This window comes from Suricata suricatta, chromosome 6 (assembly GCF_006229205.1).
Source record: "Suricata suricatta isolate VVHF042 chromosome 6, meerkat_22Aug2017_6uvM2_HiC, whole genome shotgun sequence".
In the NCBI taxonomy this organism is placed as follows: domain Eukaryota; kingdom Metazoa; phylum Chordata; class Mammalia; order Carnivora; family Herpestidae; genus Suricata; species Suricata suricatta.
In genome coordinates, this window is record NC_043705.1 from 17,436,790 (window position 1) to 17,458,495 (window position 21,706).

Below are 21,706 nucleotides of genomic sequence, written 5' to 3' on the forward strand. Positions count from 1 at the left end.
TGAAAAAAGATACATAGATTCTTCCATCACCACTGCTTACTTCTCAACCGGCTCAAGGGGCAATTTCTATTTGTTGTGCCTATTTTCCCCTTGGTTGGAAAGATTCAGTTCTAATTTCATTTCCATCACAAAGGAATTGGCAAAGCAGGAAAGTGCAGAAACCGAAGTGGAGGGCTGCTGTGCTAGTCAGAAGCCTGTAATAAAGTACCGATTTGATAGCATTATCCATGTACTGTGGTGAACCACACACAAATAAACAGTTCTCCGCGAAGAATGAAAACCCGAGGCTTCAACCCCTCCAATTCAAACATTATTGTTGCTTTTAACATGAGCCATCCATAAAATCGGCCAGGGAGGTAACAGGAAATCCAAAAGCAATCTGGTCTGGCTACCACACTTTGCAAAACAAAAGTTAGATGTTTTCCAACTCATCCTGATGATGTTCTAAGAGAAGAATGGGAAAAACTGTAAAATAAAAATAAGTGGTATTTTTATGGCACGCGAATTCTAACACGTGGTGGGTGTAGCAACTCAAAAAAGTACAGCCTTCCAGAAAAAGGCAAGCTTGCTAACCTACCCAGGAACAACTTAGCCGAGACCTTCGAACCTTCAGTGACGGAAGGCAAAAGACAGAAAGGTGGACCTAAAGGAACCAGAGGGCCAGATGTGCTTTCCTAAGAAAACCGAAGCAGTTTTCTTTAATCAAAAGGATGAAGTGCGACTTCTAGAAGTTTATGAAAGTGTGACCAATTGGAACTCGGTCGTCTGTTGCTAATTGAAGCATATAAAAGAGTCCATTTCTTAAAACATACTACAAACACTTTTTTTTTTTTTTAATTCACTGCCACATGACAAAAACCAGAATCAAGTTGACTGGTGGAAGATCAGTGCAACCAAAGACCATGCTATTATTTCAAACTGTCAGGGGAAGGCAGTAAAATTGCTACCAGGTCTCCTTAAGTTACCCTTCAATAAAAAGAGGCCATCAGGGAAATAAGAGGAAAAGAAAACACATCAAAACCTTAAAAGTCCCTTTAAGTAAAATTATACGTCTGTGGCGCGATGCCATCTGCTCTCTCGTTACCATAATAAGCCAATTCCACAACCTAACTATCTGCTTTCTAAAATCATTAGACACAACACAAAATATAATCAATATATTTTTAAACTGGAAAAGCTGCATTCACATGGCATTATTGGAATATGCCTAAATGTCCCTTGTAGGCACATTTTTCTTTTGGTCCTAGCTGACAATGAGGATTCCCAGGAGGCAAAAAAGCTAGGCAGTTGAGCTAGAAGAGTCACAGTGAATAATAATCAAACTGAGGAGGAGGGTGGGGATGAAAAGGAGAGAAAAGCTTTGAAAAAAATCAGCAGCCCATTTACTCAGCACTTCAAACTCATTTGTTCTAACAGAAACAACCCTTTCCCTTTGAGTTCTCGCTTACGACTATAATGTATATTTTTAAATCTTCATTTAGCAGGGCACCTGGGTGGCTCAGTCAGAGAAGCTCAGGTCATGACCTCATGGACCATGAGTTCGAGTCCAGCATCGGGCTCTCTGCTGTCAGCACGGAGCAGCCCGCTTCTGATACTCTGCCCCTCCCCCACTCGGGGGCCCGTGCTGTCTCAAAAATAAATATTTAAAAAATAAGAAATAAATCTTCCCTTAGCTTCACTTAGCCTTCTAAACACCAAATGCAAACCAAGGTCCATGACCTATTAAAAAATATTTGCTTTGTGATCCTTTATATCCGTTCTTTAGGCAAAACCCATAATCTTTTTTCACACCACACCAGAGGTATTTCTAACCAAGAGTTAGCACATAGGCACAATTCTTCATAGGGAACAATGTGCCAATCTCACCCCCCTGAAGATACTTTGAGTTTTCAGGCAAGCATTACAAACAACCCAACTGCTAGTCAGTAGGAAGAGTGTAACTTCCATTCAGTTGCAAAAACTGTGTTCCAATTGCCAAAAGGCTTTAGTTTAAGTTAAGAAGAACCTGTAACAGACAGCAAGAAGGTACTTCGTGAAACTTCATCTGGTTGAGAACTGAGCCCCAGAGGAGCCTGGGCAGTGTGGTCCCCATCTACTCTGTGACAGAGTAGAACGTAAAACCGTAAAATTGACAGTGATGTTTTTGGTAGAGAAAAAAAGCCCATTCCTACTAGATATTGTCAGTCTACTGCCAACCCACTATCTATATATGCAATTATAACCTACTGCTAAAAAAAGAAAGAACAGGCCCAAAATGGAGTCGTTGATACCAAGCCCCACGTGAGCGAAACAAGACTGAACACATCAGTTACTGCGGTTTTAACCTCGGCGTAGGAATGCAATCTTGAACTAGGTGATCTGGGATTACCTGGTCACGATCAGCATGAGAAAGAAAGTCTATCCAAAAGACCCCTTCTCTCTTCCTTAGGAAAGAGACCCTGCCTAAAACAAGGTAACTCTGCTAATAAACTTCCTTTTCCTACACACTTTCTACCTTTAAAAACTTTTCCTTTTCTATGACTCTCCAGAGCTCCTTTCGATTCGCTACACTGGATCCTGCCTGATTCATGAAGCCCTCAATAAAGCCAAGTTGATCTCAAAAGTTACTCAGTTGTGTTCTGCTATTTAACAGATATGGCAAGAGCACTGGAGACAAGGCAGGAGAAACCCAGGTGTTGTAGACGGAAGAAAACTTCTGGGTTGTCTTTCTCACCATTTCCAAGGGCAGGGCCGTGGTGAGTTCCTCCGGCTCAGAGTTCTCCGCCCTTGCCTATCTAACTGGCTTTCTGCATTTCCTCATTTAATTGCAATTCCTCCCAAATTCTCTCCCCACGGTTCCCTCGCTGGGGTCCAACTTAAAAAACTTGGTCCAATGCGAGGTCTCAGGTGAAGAAAATTTGGTTGCTGGAGACCCAAGCAAAACAAAACAGACAGACACACAAAAAGCCACAAAACTGACAGCATCAAGCCCTTAAAAGCTATTAGAGCACTCACCACCGGGCGCGTTCCGTGCTAGGAAAAGTGGATGAAACAGGGTTAGACGGACACTACTCGGTCGCCTGCCAACCTCAAGAAAAATTCCATGCGACAAGGTGCCACATAAAACACCATGCGATCCCCAACCCAATGACACATCCCTCTTAGTTATCAGTTTGGCTCCAAGACAGCCAGAGACTTAGCCACAAAAAATGAGACCCTTAAAACCTAAAGAGTTAACTGCACCACCTCCAGGCATACCTGCTGATTTGGTCTCAGAGGCCATAAATCAATATGAAAATGGCAAAAAAACAAAACCAAAAAACCTTACTGAGCTTGTTTTCTGTCCTAAGAACTTGACAACCTAACCATAGGGGTTGGGGGCTCCAAAATAGAGCGGGACATAAATGTGGGTTAAACTCCACTGGTGGCCAGGGTTCTACCAAATGGCTGCCAGCCCTCAGGGGCCTTAGAATGGCCACCAAGAGGAATGCTCCTATTAGATAAGAACACGGAAGGAGCGCGCTTAAAAGCAGTGATTTCCAAATCAAACAGAATGGATTACCTATTTTAAGCCTCCAAAGTCTTCAAAATTCCAAACTGGCCACATTGAAAGGCTCACTGCAACGCACTAATGAATATGAAAAACACAAAAGGTAGAGAAAACAAAAAACACCACACCTAACCCCCACGGCTTCCCGCCACCGTGAGTGCTCGTTCTATGGATCCTTTATCTAAGTCTACTTTTCACTCTGGAAAGACTATTACCTGGTTTTGGAGTAAGACCCCCAGAGGCCACAGGTGACCCTCAGCAGGTGTCTTCCAGTCCTTGGACAAAGGCCAAACTAAGAGCCTCCGTTTAAAAATTTCCTAAACCCAAGGCACCTGTGTGCCTCCGTCAGTTAAGTGGTTAGGCATCCACCTCTTGATTTCTGCTCAGACCATGATCTCCTGGTTTGTGATGTCGAGCCCCACGTGGGACTGACAGTGTGGAGCTTGGGATGCTCTCGCTCTCTCGCTCTGTCTCGCTCTGTCTCTCTGCCACTCTCAAGCTCACGCACTCTGTCTCTCTCTCAAAATAAATAAATAAATAAATTCTCCCTCGCTTCCTTTGCCCTTCCCCCCCTTGTACTTTCTCTCTGAAAATAAAAAAAAATTAATAAATTTCCTAAACCCAGAGGACATCCTGAAAAGTTTCTGTTAAGATTCATGAATTAATAAAAAGTCAGAAAATAAGATGAGGGCATGACAATAGGTGAACACTCTGAAAAGACTGGACCGTGACCGCAGACAAAATCTGCTGAATTAGAAGCCTTTCGGACAATCCCCTAAATGCTCTTGGAGGATCCCAGGCAGGCTCCTCCCAGAGTTGACAACACTCAGTAATTTTCTCTTTTGTTTTATGGGGTTTTTTTGGTTGTTTGTTTTTTGGTTTTTTTTCATTTTATTTATTTTAATGTTTTATTTATTTTTGATACAGAGAGAGACAGAGCATGAGAGGGGGAGGGGCAGAGAGAGGAGACGACACAGAACCGGAAGCAGGCTCCAGGCTCTGAGCTGGCTGTCAGCACAGAGCCTGACGCGGGGCTCGAACCCACAAACATGAGATCTGACCTGAGCCAAAGTCGGAGGCTTAACCGACTGAGCCACCCAGGCGCCCCATTTTTTCTCATTTTAAAGAAAGAAAGAGAGAGCATAAGTGGAAGAGAGAAAATCCTAAGCAGGCTAAGAGCTCCAAACGGGGCTCGACCCCACAACCATGGGATCATGACCTGAGCTGAAATCAAGAGTCAGACACTCAACTGACTGAGCCGCCCAGGCGCACCACAACACAGGAATTTTCTAGTAGATTGCTGTTATTCCCTTTAAAAAGTCAAGGGGAAACCAAAATGAAAATTAATGAAAAGCCTTGCCAATTTCTGGTGCATGCTTTAAAACCCCTTGAGGCCTGAAGATGAGATCCGAGGAAAACTGAAAAAAAAACACCAGCTAAGGATGAAAATTCTTAACCAGACTCAGCTCTCCCAAATCTCTGTGGCACCCAGCAGAAGTAGGAAAATAAGTTTTGTACTCTCTTTGGAGACACCTCTTACGTTCAAGAGATTGTTCAATATTGCCAGAAATATTTATCCCAGGGGAAAATGAACTGTCAAGATATTTTAAAGAATTTTTTTTAGTAGATTGCCAAATTGGAAGCTATTATTCAGTACATGATAACATGTTTTTAGGCATTTTCCCCTAAAATAAAACCTCACCCAGAAGAATAGCTTTCTAAAGTCTTTGTGTAAGGATCCCTACACCCTTAGAAAACATAAAAAGCCCAGCATTTTTTCAAGTTCATGTGATCTAAAATAATTTTCTGTAACAACTAGACTAAGGTTGTTGGTTTAATTAAAAATAGTCATGTCTAGGGCGCCTGGGTGGCTCAGTCGGTTGGGCCTCCGACTTCGGCTCAGGTCAGATCTCACGCTCGTGGGTTCGAGCCCCACGTCAGGCTCTGTGCTGACAGCCAGCTCAGAGCCTGGAGCCTGCTTCCGGTTCTGTGTCTCCTTCTCTCTCTGCCCCTCCCCCTCTCATGCTCTGTCTCTCTCTGTATCAAAAATAAATAAAACATTAAAAAAAATTTTTTTAAATAGTCATGTCCTTGGAGTTATCAACACTGAATCCAAGGCAGACGTACAACTGTTATTCTGCCTGTTTGTTAATCAAGTAACTTCATGTTATCTCTGCTACAAAATTTGTCAACCTGAAAAAGGACTGGGAAGATGAATGAATTTGTCTAATACCTAATGAAATTTTCATAGGTAATTAAATGTAATTGTTAAGAACAAATGATTTAAATAGATGCAAAAGAGATAAAGTTTCTCTGTGAACTTTTCAGCAATTAGTCTCCAAAAATGTTTGGCTACTATTTTTTAGCTACTTTTGCTAAGTTATATGATGAGTCAAGTCCACTGAATATCTGCATCATGTCCAAATTAAACACTGAAACATTACTAAAGATAAGTTTATCCAGTTTGGGCTTCTTTTACAGAGGAACTGGAGATAGCTGGCTCTATTCGTAAACATGTTTTGTGCCACAATCAATTTACAATGAGAAAACGTCTATTTCTACAAATTAGGAAAACTATGAACTTAAAAGCCGCAAAACGCTACTGTAAGAGTACACTACGGTTTACTTAATTTTTGTGAGAATGCAGTTTTTAAGGGTTAAAACTTCAAATCTACGTAAGTGAAGCTACTAGAAATAATAAGAGAAACATCTCTGTACTGCAAAAAAAGAGGATGTGTAAAACAAGAAATAATATATAAAAATATCCTAATAGAATATAATATAACAATACATAAGGAGTGGAGATCCATTTTGTTGAAGGAAAATAAAAGTGAGTCTTTCCTAAAGCGAGGGTGTTTTTCAGGATGGGAAAAAGGGAAAACAGATGATGAAATCTGAATGTAAAAGTCTGTGGGGCTGGCTCAGTCAGTAGAGCATGCTATTCTTGATCTCGGGGATTGTAGGTTCAAGCCCCACATTGGGTATAGAGACTACTAAAAATAAAATATCCAAAAAAGAAAAAAAACAGTTTGTGAAATTTATGCATGATCAAGCTGAATAAGATTAAGTTTGTTATAATGGTTTTTAAATAAGCTTTAATATCTATCAGTAGGGTACTTACAGAGAACGAAACCTTTACATTCTTTCATCTGCTGAGTATTCTAGGGTTACTGATCTGTTCCGTGAGACATCGGACACCTATTTAACATTCTGTATTTGCCTAGAAAGTCTTTTTTTTTTTTTTTAAGTAAGCTCTACACCCAACGTGGGGTTTGAACCCACAACCCTGAGATCAAGAGTCACATGCTCCACTGACTGAGACACCCATGTGCCCCTGTCTGTGAAGGTTTTAATTGCCACTATGGTTAAATAGATGTTTTAACCACAATGTTTCAGTGACCTATGATCTTATTTGACCAAATATTTTAAAACCTTTGATTTTTTTTTTTTTTTACAAACTTCCCCAAAAAAATTAAATCCTAAATGAAGACTTTGTGGCTTAGAAGTAACTTTGAGATTTTTCAGAAGGTCCCTAGAATATCTGAAAAGATTTGTTTTCCCTCCTTATATGAAGGGAGCTATTAAACTAAGTAGGCTTATCTGGATCGCCTGGGTGGCTCAGTCGGTTGAATGTCCAACTTCAGCTCAGGTCTTGAGGTTTGTGGGTTCGAACCCTGCATTGGGCTCTGTGCTGACAGCTCAGAGGCTGGAGCCTGCTCTGGATTCTGTGTCTCCTTCTCTCTCTGTCCCTCCCCAACTCAAGCTCTGTCTCTCTCTCTCTCTCTCAAAAATAAGTGAACTTTAAAGAAAACCTAAGTAGATTTATCTGATATATTAAACTACACAAGAAGCACTGTCAAATAAAAAACAATACTAAGACTTCTTTTTCCCCTTCTCCCTTCCCCAATACCAAGACTTCTTTATGTTGTATTTGTACAGACATATATATTAGTGTTCCAGAAACTGTGTAAAATTCTTTAAGTCCAATACGTCCTGCTATAATATTGTGATCAAAATTCCGGTTATCATTTTAAAATGTGTCACAGAAATAACCAAATTTTCTTGGCAATTCCCTTATAATGAACTCTCATCAGATCTTTAACAATTGACTTTTTTTCTTAGTGTTTATTTTAAGTGGACTCCACACCCAACGTGCTCTCCTGACTGAGCCAGCCAGGTGCCCTTGACAACAGACATTTTTTAAGTCTTTTCACTTTCAGACAGTTACTGTTTTACTCAAATGCTTTTGAAAAAGTGTTCCTGCAAAGATATGTCATCTTAAAGACTTCACAGAAAGAACTCTGGCAAACACACGTTTCTGATAACTTTAAGATCGTAAAAATGAACTGGTTAACAACTTCCAGAACTAATGGAAAAAGTGGATTCAAGCAGAATAAAAATTAGTAACATGGGGCTGAATGAAAAGAGGAGGAGGATTATAGTTTTTATGACTTCTTAGTTGAGATAGTGCTAGTTTTTTTAAGTTATTTTTCCAGATTTGAGGGAACTTTTTCCCTTAAGCTATGTATGACTTAATAATTTGGTAATGTATGCCTTTATAAACAAAGATGAAATATTTACTTTCCCTGATTCCTCCGGAATTTGGAAACTCCCAAGTATTCTTTCAATGGCAAAATAGTTATTTACTTAAGTTCAATGAGAATCCATTCAGTTTGTAACAGGGCACAATTGGAAACTGTGTTATATTACCAAGACTTTGTATTTGAGAGACGTGTTTAGACTCAGGACCAGAGTGTTTTTATTTATTTATTTATTTATTTATTTATTTTTATTTCTTTTTGAGAGAGAGAGAGACCGTGTGAGCAGGGGAGGGTCAGAGAGGGAGACACAGAATCTGAACACAGGCTACAGGCTCTGAACTAGCTGTCAGCACAGAGCCCGATGCAGGGCTCGAACCCACGAACCGTGAGATAATGACCTGACCGAAAGTTGGACACTCAACTGACTGAGCCACCCAGGCGCCCCCAGAGTGTTTTTAAAAAAACAGGTTGACTTTATGGAGCTAGAATAAAGCTCCTTGGAAAAACTGGCATGGTACCTTGCTTACAAGGTGCCAACAAAGCAGTCTTAAAAAGAGCTTTTTTGGTCATCACTATTTTTTTTTTTTTTGGAAATTATTTATTTATTTGAGAGACACAGAGTCGGGGAGGGGCAGAGAAGGAGAGAGAGAGAATCCCAACCAGGCTCTGCGCTGCCATCACAGAACCCTTCATGGGTCTCGAACTCATGAAACTGTGAGATCAGGACCTGAGCCAAAAGCAAGAGTCAGACGCTTAACCGACCGAGCCCTCTAGGTGCCCTGGTCAATCTTATTCTTACTGTACTTACGTAAATAATCAGACCAACTTTAAAGAAAGTTACTCTTACTGTAATTCTCTTTGGTATAACATGGAGTTAACTGTAGGGAGAAATATATTGGCACCTTTATCTATGTGTTAGATTCCAATCCTATTAATTACTTCTGAGGTTTTGTTATTTACCTATAAGTGGACCAGGCCCCGAATTCTTCCAGTTTCTTAAAATATCTGGCTACAACGTTTCTAATTTTCTCCCATCCTTGCAATTTGCAATCACTAAGAACAAAGACCACCGTTGAGTATCCTTGGAAATGGGCATGCGCCAGGTCGCCCTCACAACCCAGCAGGCAGCCAAACTTGAGAGACTTGAACCTCAGATACACAACGTATCTCACAGCTGAAGAAGTCTCCGCCCGACAGCTCCTCTGCCCGGTACTCCGGCCAGAGCCCTCAGAATTAAATTGACGGGGAAGACAAGCAGCCAACACTCAGGTAGCTGCTGCTTCTTTCATAATCCAACCTCCAAACATCGGTTGGACTTGCCACTAGGCACCTGCCTCAGTGTCTCTCAAACAAATCAGCCCCTCCTCTATTTTGTCAGACTCCCTAGCCCTGAGGATCCATTTCCATGTCTCTCGTTCACGCCCCCAAACCCAGGGAAACTTACACGCTGGTTCGGTACAAAGAAAGGGATACAAGTCCAGAGTAAGCAGAATAAAAGCACCTGCATGCTCTACAGTGGCTGCCATGCAGGGGGCTCTCAGGATTCAAAATTAGCTCGCTTTGGCAGGTCTCAACTTCCCTGATTCGGCATAAATATGAGGCCATGACTAGGGACCCATCCTTAACTCCTGAAAGTATTACAGGACTTGCTGCTAATGCAAAAGCTGTCCCCCCAAACATTCCAGACTCTCCGGCCAACGTTATTCTGGAGAATGGCGTCACCTATGCTGAACGAGGAGGAGGTGTTCGTGTTAGAGCCAATACCACCTGCTGCACCTGAATTAACATTTCTCGCAAAGTTGAAACTCTTACCTAAAATCACTGAGCAGGCCACTTAGCTTAAAAATGGACTCCTTCAGCAGAGTCTTTCTTTGACTTACTGGATTTTGGTTGTCCTGAGTGTTAGGAACCATGGCCTCAAAGTGCACTCCAGGCATTGGGAATTATCCTGCTTATAATATTCATCGGACTCTCTCCCTGGCAAGCCACATTCTGTCAGAAGCTTTAAAGGCATGTTCGCCACCGCTATCCACCAGGCAGATGAGCCCCCTAAGACTGGAATGCCAGAAAAGGACTGAAGAAGATAACCAAGTAACAACTGGTGAGCCTGAAGCCGTGACCCGAGAACACCACCCAAAGGACCAACTAAGAATTGGGAGAACATGGGAGGGTTTGCTGATAGCGCTGCCAATGCCTTAAAGTTTGATCATGTCTCTCACAGCTCAGCTAAGTCTAATAAAAGAAGAAAATGGTTACAAAAGAAGCAACAGGTCCAAAATGGAGTCACTTGTGCTAATCCCCACATCACCAACCAAAGATTTAATACTAATCTAATTGCAGTTTCAGCCCCTGCCAGAAAGGTAACCTTTAACCTGTCATTATGGGATTACCTGGTCAGCCCCAGTGAGAAAACCAATAGACCCCTTCCGTCCCCCTCAGGAAGGCACTCTGCTAATAAACTTCTTCTCCGACCCCCTGTCCACCTTTCAAAACCTTACCTTTCCTACAGCTCTTTAGAGCCCCTTTCTATTTGCTACATGAAATACTGCCCAATTCAGGAATCCTTGAATAAAGCCAATTTGATCTTTCGATTTACTCTGCTGAATTTTGCTGTTTAATAATTAATGGGAGTTACAGGGCACCAAGCTGATGGGTATATTAGCCTCTAAATGATGACCTAAGTCATTCCTGAGGCAAAGACTTCACCTATTCTCTTTTCCTGTCTATAAACTGAAACGTACAGAATGAGAATACCCTTTGTTAGCCAACAATCCTAGTGAAGAAGTCTTCTATCCTCTGTTATGTTCCTAGGGATGGCCCAGTATCTCCTTACCTCTGGCTTCCATGTTCTACAAGAAAGCTACACAAGTGAATCAACTGTTTAGTATTCAAGCAAAACCCTCGATGTTCAGATCACTGGCAAGTTCAGAGTGCTGCCAATCAAAACTACGTTGCACTGCGGTAATTACTATGAAAAACTTTCAGTGCTTAATATTAAAGAATAGAATAACATGATCCTTCCACCTCTTCTACACCTCTAGCGTGTGTTCAACACGGCAATTATCTCCGCTCCAGAAGTGGAGTTTAAACTGCAGCGAAACTCAATTATACCCATGACTTTTTAAACATACACTTCAAAAGGCAGGCTTCATCACCTTCATATCACTGAGCACAATCTTGTCCCCAACTTCTAAAAAGTAGATGTTTTATGCCTCTCCCACATATAAAAATTATTTCTGGTTAGCTTCTGGACCCACTTTTTTGGTTTATTAAAACAGAGGGATGACTGAGGCACAAGGAAAGACCAAGAGAGATCCCATGTGATTTAGCGAGTTCCCAGGGCCACCCTACCAGACATGGTTACCACCTAGCCTAGAAGCGCAGCCATTTAAAAAAAAAGAAAAAAAAATGGATCACACACTTGTTAACAACAAACATATGCACACACACTACTTTGCTACTTTTAAAACTGCAAAGAACTAGGAGCAGTAGATTTATGATTTAAGTGCTTGTGGCTAAAATAGCTTTCCAATTATCAAGGGGCTCTTAGGAAGAGCAAGAATGCATTATGTGTTAATGACCACAACCAGGGGTCCCTTCTTGACTCTTTTGTCAGAACCCAAGCAGATCTTCCCCGCAGCCTCACCATTAACATGTCTGTTTCCTGTCAGCCCACTCAGAGATAATGTCATTTATCTCTGGAAGGCACAAGCCCAGTCATTAGCTTCTATAAAAGACCTCAAACAAAGGCCGGATAATGTTTCACCCTGGGCTCTTACTAAACCCAGAACCAAGCTTAGTGTCCAAAAGTCAAGGACTCAAAAGTTATCATCGTTGAAAGAATATTTTCCCCATTATCAACAATCCTAGATACGCTCTAACGGAGAGCAAGGTCTGGCCGAGTAAACACCAGTGGAAAGTGCTATCACACACAATTAGATTAACCGATAAACGCTGACCAGACTTAGCCTGGAAAGAGCCTTCACCCCTCCGGCCTCCAGGGGGAAAATTGACAGAATAATTCAGGTACTGACTAAATAGTGAGATCTTTGAAGAACTGACCCCTCATTGTGACTGCCTGCAGGAACTGAATAGCCATTACAGAGTGTTCAATGGCTGGGCTTCTGGAAATCTTTTAAATAAAAGTGGAACTGGTTAAAATAAATGTAGGAACATGTGTTTTCGCAGCGTTGCTCTTATTGCTGCAATTTCAAGTTTCTGTGAAGTACCAGGTGAACTTTTTTAAATTAAAAAAACGCACTCACACGCAGACACAGTCAAAACTGGAGCAAATCTCAGCCATCCAATCCTTGTTTTTCAAGCTGAAAACGAAGAACAGATGGTCCTTTCCATGTTGTTTGAATCTGGTTATTGAACACCTCTGTGGTTAGGGAGATTTCTGCTTAGCACTTTCGGCATATAAAATGCTGCTTAGGAAAAAATAAGTCTTTATAACACTCTAATTAAAACCATCTTGCAGCCAAGCAATTTCACCTGAAGAGCGTTCTTAACCTGGTGACATTTGGACAAGGACTCCCCACCCCACATCACCCCCCCCATTTTTTCCAGACTATTTGCAAAGTTATTAAAAGTTGCTAAACACTATTCATCTCCGTTAGCACAATCTTGATCCGTTGGGTGTATTTTTTTCATCTCTCCCAATACATTTCCAATACCACGTACGCTCAGGACTCAGTGACCTGCCTGGCCACACAAACGCTCCCAAGTTCTTTGGGTTCTCACAGAACATTAGCTCGGGGAAAGGATGGCCTCCTCACCTCAAAAAGCCTTGTCACCCTCAGAGGCAGCGCACAGAGAAGTAAGGAGTGGGCCAAACACGGACTGGGAGGCACCCTTAGTTACCAACGATTTTAACCGCTAAATCCCTTATGTGGCTTTCAAAACAGTTTGCTGTCTGACAACAATAGACTTTGTTCTTTAATTACAGCAAGTGACCTTTCTGCCCTTTTATTTCACAGTAGATAAACTGCACTCTCTAAGCAGAATTTGTAGGGAGCACTAGCTTTGGGGCGGGGGGGGGGGGGACGCACACTGTCCACGAAACTCATTAATCAAAATATGTTCTTAAACTGCTCACGCTCACTTAGAAAATGTGCCAGAATTCCCTAGTGAAGTGTAAAAGGCTTCTACAAGGGAATAAAATAAAATGAATGATATCCCTTATAGACAGGTCCATTTGTAGACACCACCTTTAGGCTGTTAAGGACCAGCTTAATGAAAGCAGTATGATATCAGAGAAGTAATTCTCTTTTCTGAATATGTACTGAGTCGTCAGAACCCTGAGACACAACTGTAAGATCTCCTGGGCCTTTCATGTGTCTTTAAGTATTAGGTATTTTTACGATTTCTTCTATGTAGTTTTGAATTTTCCGGCGATCAAATAAAACCATGTACCCTATTTAGCCCTGGCCGAATGCCTGTGTCTGATAAGTCAAATCTGTAAGAAGGCTAGGGGGATACATGCAGAAGAGCCTTAATACAGGCTATTATGCTTCAAAAGAAAGGGGGGGTAAGGTGGAGAAGCAGGTTTTAACAATCCAAAGCCAACCCGTCAAATCTACTTATTCAGACATGTCACTGGTGGCTTAACCACAAAATGGGCTATAGAAATATAGCTCAAACATCTTAGAACGATGGCATGTTTTGATTTTGCTCACGTATTAAGGGAGTGGCGACTTTTACAACATACTTGTGGTTTCCACATAAAGGAGTAGAACACTCATTGATTTAATTAGGTTTCATAAGGTCCAATTTATCATGTTTTACATGACTATGTGTAGTGTAGAAACAGAATAAACAGACCAAAAATAGACGTTTAAGCATGCTGTGAAAATTAACCGGTGACAGCAAGTCTTATGAATCTCCTGTGAAACCTTTCAACCAGGAAAAAAAAGAAACCACACACACACACACACACACACACACAGAAGAAAAGCACGCACACATACACCCCTCCTTCGGTGTTCACACTCGGCCCCTCCGTGAGCCACATCTGATTCCTGAAAATTAATAATCTTCACTTTTGAGGCACTTACTCTAGAAAAATCCAGCCAGGCTGAAATGAAAACATTATATAAAACGTCAAAAGAAGCCTTTCTCAAAGATGCCTCGGTGCTGCCATACTCGGTCAGGTAAAGCGTGTCCTACGAAATCTTGACCTCCTAAATGGAGGATCCTCCTATCATTACGAAGCGGTCCCTAAATTGAGGTCTCATCTTCCCATCCACGAGTTAGTGGAATCAGAGCGACTTCCCTGGGTGGCATTTGTCAGCAAGAGTGCCATCTCTGGGAGCTGAGGAGCAAGCATTCCTAAGTATTGGGGGGGGGGGCGCCCAGGGGTAGGGAAGAGAGCCTAAGGACCGGTGTTCAGAGCCAACACCTCCCTGCTTGCCAGAGAATGGCCAACGCGGGAGGATTCAAGCCGCTCGGAGCCATCCCAGAAGGGTGTGTGGAGCCGACACGGGGGCTCGGGCTGGCCGCTGGCGGTGCAGGGAGTCTAAAGCGCTGTGCTCTCTCCCCTCCTCCACCCCCAGCCCCCGTCATGACTTGTTTGCTCTTCATGTATGAAATTCACATTATCGCCTTTATACTGCTCCCGACTCCAGATGAGTTGCACGTATATGAATAATTTAATTCTTCCATTCTTCATCCAGTTTCCTCTGTGACTGGAAAGTGAAAAGAACACAAAAACTGGAGAACCGACACCGTGCTCTAATCTCAGTTGCCATGACAGCAGCCTTTGAGATACAGAAATGTTCCGACTGCCAGCGAAACAAAATTGTTGAATGTGAACATTTGGCTGGAAGATTAAAAGGCTAAGGGGAATGCAAAAGGGCAGTACCTCCCACATTCCAGGCAGCAGTGAATCCAATCAAATGGCTCTGACTCCTTAACCACAGCCATTGTGAGCACTGGATTAGGGCAATTCATCTAGATAGTTAGAGCAGATTAGAAGTGCAATTTGAAGACTATTGGCAACAAAAGTAAATGCCCTACTGTACTAAGTAATAAGAAGATTTGAGAACGCCCTTTAGCAGAAATGATGGGCAACTACGCAATGAAACAGAAGGATCAAAACCTGGGATTTTAAAAAACGCATTTAAAGTCATCAATATAAAATGCTGCCTGCCCAAGGGCATGTGCATGAAAGCTGCGTCCCTAGGACTTCTGTGATGCTGGCCTTATCTCCACTTTGATGTACCTTCAACAACTTCTAAAATCATAAAATCACAACTCTCTTCCTGGTCTTCCAACACTGACGTCTTCCACACAGAAAAACAAAAACAGAAAGGATTGAAGACAGAGCACCGGATAACTGTCCAGAGAAATAATCAGCCACAGACATCTTAGAGTTCTGATCAAGTTAGAAATAGCAAAACCACCAAAGTATTTCATAAGCGCGTTTTCAAACAACCATGCCATAAATAAATCACAGGATATGAATTTTTTTGCTTCTGCAAAGCACTACCTGCAGAACTAACCTAAAGACTGATCTTACAGAAACAGTACTCACACCCCCAGCTCGCTCCCAACCTGCAGGGTGGACAGAGCGCTTTCCGTCCTGAGACACGACCCAACGTACCACCATCACCAGACCAGTAAGTCACAGGCCTCCAGCACCAAAAGGCACGGCCAGGGGGACAAGTTTTGCAAAGGCAGTGCCTAACCAGACATTTGCTCAAGTGCAACCCCGAATCCCCATCTCCTCTGGCCGTTTTCACATTTCAGGAACAGCAGTCGGCCAAGTCTATTTTTTCACTAGTCTGAACCAACCTTCCCATTCCCTAGGCAAGTCAGAAACCCCAGGGAGAACACTCAGCCCCCCAGCTAGGAGCTGGGCAAGGGAACCAGGGTACAGTCCTAAAAAGCCACCAAAACCATCCCAGTCCTTCTACACAGTGAAGAAACCGACCGATGACCCAGGGACACAGAGGCTGGGGTTTCATTCAGGACCAATGAGAAGAACTCATGCAAGGATGATACCCTTTGACAAAACTATTTTGGGGAAAGTAACCAAAAATTAAAAATAAACAGGTTGAGGAAGGCGTGTAATTGAGAATTTTTGACCTACCTCCCCAGGGAGGGACCGCAAACCCTGCCCCTAAGGACACTGTACCAGAAATACTAGGCAGTGTGTATTCACACGTTAGACAGCTCTCCTTGGGCGAGAAACCAAGACGGGAGTCAAGTGGGTACACGAGCAGGTTTGCTATGAAAACCACGCCACAACTGGCTGACTGGCAAGGAGCCCGTCTGCAGGGCAAAAGGCACTTTAGGATCACCCAGGCCCTCCCACCTGGGGACCCGAACACTTAGCACCACAAGCAGCAGCAGCAAGAGCTAAAAACCGTGCCCCCAAGGCAGCTCCCCCATTCCAAATTTTCGTGGAAGGGATGCAGAGGACAGAAACCTCACAAAGAACCAGAAAGCACGAAGAGGAAGTGTTAAGGCACACAGAGGCACACCCCCCACCCCACCCCCCACACACAGATGCACACAAAGAGGAAAAGTGGGAAGTCGAGGAAGGCGACTTTATCCTACCTTCTCGGTTTTCAGTTTCTTGATTCGCCTGTGGCTCTCCTCCTCCTCCTCTTCCTTCTTTACCAACATTGAGTTTCCCATGAGCCCTGAATCCGGGGCACTTTTGCTAACTTCCCCTGCAGACGCGCCGCTGCCACTCCCAGCGCCCCCGCAGTGGAAGGGGCTCGCGCTACCTCCATTGCTCTTGGCTCCAAAGCCATAGAGGTGCCCCCCGGAAGGGGCTTGGCCGCCACTGCCATTCTGGTGGCCCTGAAGCAGGTCGTGCTTGTCCTTCCTGGATTTCCCCGCATCCTTATCCCGCTTGGCGCCTCGGCTGCTCTGGCTTTTACCTGCCTTCTCCTCTTTGCTCTTCCCACAGGAGGCCGCCCCCACGGCGGCCGCGGAGGTGCCGGTGCCGGTGCTATTGCCGTTTGGGTTGCTGACGCCGCCGCTGCTCACACTTTGACCCAGCGCTGAATTCATGCCAGTTGCCTCTCCAGGGCGCCCTTGGACTTCCTGCCTCTTGCCAGTGCTGCTGATCTCGGGAATCCCATACAAGGCAGCAGAAGGCAGAGATTTATTAGCATCCTTAGAAGTTTTACTCCTTTTCACTTTTGATTTGCTGGTCTCTTTGTGTGAATTCCCCTGGGGAGCAGAGGGCTGAACAGAAGCAAATTTTAGGCCATCAGCTAAGGCTGCGGTAGCACCGGCCCCACTGGAGGCCAGACCTCCGCAATCCTTGGAGTTGCTGCTGCTAGTGGTGTTGGTGGAATTACTCATCTCAAATTTCTGTCTGTCCTTCTCCAAATCAGCGTCCAAATCGATTATTAAATTTCCAACCCCGATTTCCCAATCATCACCACTGTCATAAGTATCAACCGTATTTGGATCCACACCTTTTCCTGCAGTAGAAATGTTCACTGACATCCTGAAGATGAGCTCTCTAGTATAAAAATCCGATGAACTTTCCTTTGGAGATGAGGGGACATCCGTTTAGCTCCGCTGGGCTTTCTCTTAAAAAAAAAAAAAAAATCTTCAAATCTTCCTCTTCTTTTTCCTGCCCCAGGAATGTGTCCAGGGATTTTACACCCTTTAGTCCAGGTCCACCTTTTCCTGTGAAGGGGGGAAAAGTCGAATATTTCTTGTCTGGGTGTTACCAGAATAAGAAACGATTAATACTGGGGGTGTCAGTAAGGGGTACAGGGAAAAATTGGAGAGAGGAAGGTGGCTCCTATATTGTCTCCACAGTCCAATACCAGGTTAAAAAAAAAATAACCAAGCCCAAAAAACTTACCCATGATAGTAAGCATCTTACAGTAGCTTTAAAAAAAAAAAAAAACCCTTTAGCAACAGAACAAAGATAATCACTTTTTTAAAGTAAGACATTAAAATATCTTAAAGATCTGAATCAAGTCCAGAAAGGTTTAAAAAAAAAAGAGTTAAGGATTTTTTTTTCCATACATGTGATATCTCAACCCCAGAAACACAACCTAAACATTCAGACAAGAGGGAGGAACACAGTTTTAAACATCCCTAAAACATGTCCTAGATCTTGCAATTTCAAAGACCAGACCCTGGAAGTTCTCTTGAGGCTAGTTTCAGAATTATGTTTCTAAATTTTCCTTATTTCTAATTTTATGACTTTTTACAAATTGTTTGGGCAGTCAGTTTTTTGTTCCCTGTAAGGAACAGGAAAAACAACCAATAACTAACTCCCCCCCCAGCAGCAAACACATACCGGCTCTTTCCCAACAGTTCATACAATGTTATTTTTGAAATACACACGTCTTTAGGAGCATTTCTCTATAAAAAGACTGTTTTTTTAAAAAAGGCTGAAAACATGCCTTTTGAGAGAAAAATATTACATGTAAACAATTCTACCATATTCCTAGGTCACAGACTCGCTCAATCGGTTAAACATGGTACCACTGACTCTACGGGGAAACTGATTAAGACATGCACTTTAAGTAGTCTGCGCCAAGGTGGCCTCAATGACCGCAAATGAGTGTGTGTTTGACAAAGATCAGTTAAAACGTTTTTAAAGGGATCAGCCCCCTTTTAACAGTTGATTGTCGAGAAAAATAAATAAATATACATACATACACACACAGACATTGCTTACCTTTAATCCTTTATCATTTTTTAATTAGGCCAGCAAATCAAAATGCCTTTCCCACTCCACTCGGCAAACAAGCCTGTGCCTCATTTTACTTAAACACCAAATGATCAAGAAGGAAGAAACCAAATAACACATCTCAGCCAGAATAATCACTCGATAACATTATTCCACCTCCCCACCCCCCTTTTGGCAAACGGATCAGGAGTCCTTTTCTCCTTAAAAAAATGTGTCACTGTACGGCTGGAAGATAATGTTTCACATTCACAACAGAAGCACCAAAGGTTTTTTTTCCTCTTAACAAGCATCGAGAATAATAGTTTATATATATATATTAAAAAAAAGAGAGAGCTTAGAGAAAAAAGTTTTCCCAACTTCTCATTCCGCCTTCAGTTCCAGACTTCAGAGTCACCGTGATCAGTAAGTAATGATCCCATGTAGCAAACCTACAGGCGTCCGCTAGTAACAAGACAGAATGTGCTAACATCGGGATAAATTAGTGAAAGGGAAGAAAGAATAAGAAGAAACGACTGAAAATCTGGGCTGGATTCCGCCTGTTAGTCGGGAAGTGGCATTTTTCCGCCCGTCCTGACAGATTTGATTTCTTGAACTAACTTAAGAGGAAAGGAGGGGGAAGGAGAGGGGGAGGGGAGGAGGAGGCGGAGGGGAGGTGGGGTGGGGGAGGGGGAGGAAGAAAGGGTAGGATGAGAAGCCCAGCCAGAGGAGAAAAAGAAAGGTGTGGAGGGGGAGGGGAGCAGATGATTCAATGAGCTGATAAACCAGTTATAACAGCATTCGCTCGGGCGGGGGGCGGTGGGGTGAGGAAAATAACGGCGTTTAAAATTGGTTCAGTCTTCGAAACCCAAAGGATGTGATGTTTTCCTGTTTTATGTTGTTTTAAGAAAAAGGAACCTAGTTCCTAGTAGTCCCGGGAGGGGGGGGGGGAATCCGCCGTCGCTCAAGCCAATCACTCATGTGGTAATTCGATAATTAGAGTCAAAAAAATTTTTCTTTTAGGCGACCTTTTTGAGGACAGTTTTTCCCATTGATAGTCGCAGCAAACGGTGCGTCTCCCTTTTATTTATTTTTCTCTCCTCCTCCTCTCTCACCCACCCCCTCCTGTGTTTAGTCAGATGGCCCCGGAGCTTGGCTTAGTATTTTTAATTAGCTGGCGTTTGGAAGCTAAAAGCAGTAATGAATTGTTGATGGATTGGAAGTGGAGAGTCTCTTTGCTGGAAATGTCGGGGCTGGGAGAGGGGGATGGGCGAGTTAGCAACAACCAACCATCTAAAAGGAGCGATTTTGTTACAGTGCAAGCCTTTCACATCACGTGAGGATCAAGGGCTCAATTGGTTGTCGTGAGAACAAAAATGGTGACAAGCGTATCAAGAAAATACTGATCTGGTCTTTAAAAAAAAGCTGAAGGTCTCCCCCCTCCCCCTGCACACACTCCCCACCCCCCGCCGCCGCCTCCCCGCGCCCCCACCCCCCTGCAGTGGGCGCAGCTACAAGTTATGAATGTGAAACATTTCTGGCAGATCTAGGCTCTCGGAAGTTCGAAGGAGTGAAATGTAATGAGCAGAAGAGCAAAGCAGATGTTTTAAAGAAACACCTTATAAACCTCTCCTCAACTTCTCTCCAATTTGTCGGCTTTGCCGAGGGGCCAGGGATGGGGACGCCTAGCGGGGGGGGAGTGCACCCCCAAGGTACTTGGGTTTTCGGGACCCCCTCACGTCTTAAACAAAGAAAAACATTTTGCTAGCTCGCGAACCAGGTCCTGTAATAAACACACCATTGTTGCTCTATTTGTGGGTTTGTTTGGGTTGGGTGGGGCTTTTTTTTTTTTCCCTTAATGGTGTTTTTGCTGCTGGCTTTTTTAAGGAGGTGGAAAATGGTAATTATAACCATTACATGTAATGGGTGACTATTCCCTTGTTTAATATTAAATTATTGGGAACTAGGTTGTGGCAAGAGATAGAAATCGGCTTGTTCTGCCCTTGCCCCCATTCTTCTGGCTCGGTTTGGAAGAGGGTCTTGCCCAGCTAGGACAGGAGAGGGAGGGGGCGAGGTTAACTAGGGAATGGACACTGCAGATCAGGATATGTAACTGTGTCACTTTTATTCTCCTTGGGCTACAGCCCAAAAGGTAATTTACTCTAAGTTACCCCGAGTGCCCAGTCAAGCTTAATTTGTGTGAAGAAGTTACAAATGCTTCACCCTCCACTGAATAAAATTCACCCTTCCTGGGTTGTTGTTCTCAATGCAAAAGCCAAACCCTGTAACTAGTTCCTCATTTCAATGCATAAAACTCGCACATTCCCCTGCATGAAGTCCCCGCTAAGTGCTATATAGACACACCACGCAACCGTACTTACGGTCTGTATTGGATCGAGTTGACCTTTTCCTTCTAACTGCATTGAATGTGTTTGGTTGCAGCCGCTTTATTTTGGAAATTATAATCTCTTCAACAAATTTATTAGTAAAGAAGATGGACCATCAAATGTCACAGACCGTCCTGTGTATTTTTTTATAAAAGCAAAAATTAAAATTAAAAAAAAAAAGAAAACAAAAATCCCCCTGGTGCACACACACAACAAGCTTGTTCTGCAACACTGAAATCAGGACTTGAAACACAACACACACACAGGGGGAGTGGAGCAAAAGGAGCTCTCAGCCTCTATACCTGAAAGGGACTTTTCTTTGTTCCCATTGCCCTTTCGCATCGGGCCAATCAGAGAGCAGCTTTTATGAAACTGGGCTCTTTCATTGGCTAGCTGCTTTCTCTTGGCTACTGTAGGGGGTTGAGATATACACACGTATAAAACACACACTGCGAGCGGGTGGGGGTGCGGCGGGGGGTGGTTGTGGAGACAAAGCGTTTTATTTTCCAACCAGATTGGGGCTGGGGAACCTCCTGCAGTAAGAAGGAAAAAGAAATGGTGCGCCCGTTTCAATTACTGCATCATTCACATAAAACAC

The 21,706-nt window shown here is 43.1% G+C and overlaps 1 protein-coding gene and 1 long non-coding RNA gene across 3 annotated transcripts in view; one reads left to right on the forward strand and one right to left on the reverse strand.

Moving 5' to 3' along the window:
• ZNF608 (zinc finger protein 608) overlaps positions 1 to 21,261 on the reverse strand; it is a 113,842-nt gene extending 92,581 nt beyond the window's left edge. Inside the window, exons 1-2 of one of the 2 annotated variants that reach the window (XM_029941801.1) lie at positions 21,103 to 21,261; positions 16,633 to 17,724 (exon numbers count right to left, since the gene is read on the reverse strand). In XM_029941801.1, coding sequence (XP_029797661.1) covers positions 16,633 to 17,538 — 906 coding nt within the window. In that variant the 5' untranslated portion in view covers positions 17,539 to 17,724; positions 21,103 to 21,261. Of the gene's footprint in view, positions 1 to 16,632; positions 17,725 to 18,733; positions 19,204 to 21,102 lie in introns of those variants that run through there. The other variant, XM_029941802.1, reaches the window with a different exon arrangement.
• LOC115294105 lies at positions 19,079 to 20,110 on the forward strand. Its single transcript, XR_003909723.1, has 3 exons — positions 19,079 to 19,147; positions 19,745 to 19,791; positions 20,039 to 20,110. It is a non-coding gene; the product is annotated as an uncharacterized LOC115294105 (long non-coding RNA).
• Positions 21,262 to 21,706: the final 445 nt, after the last annotated feature.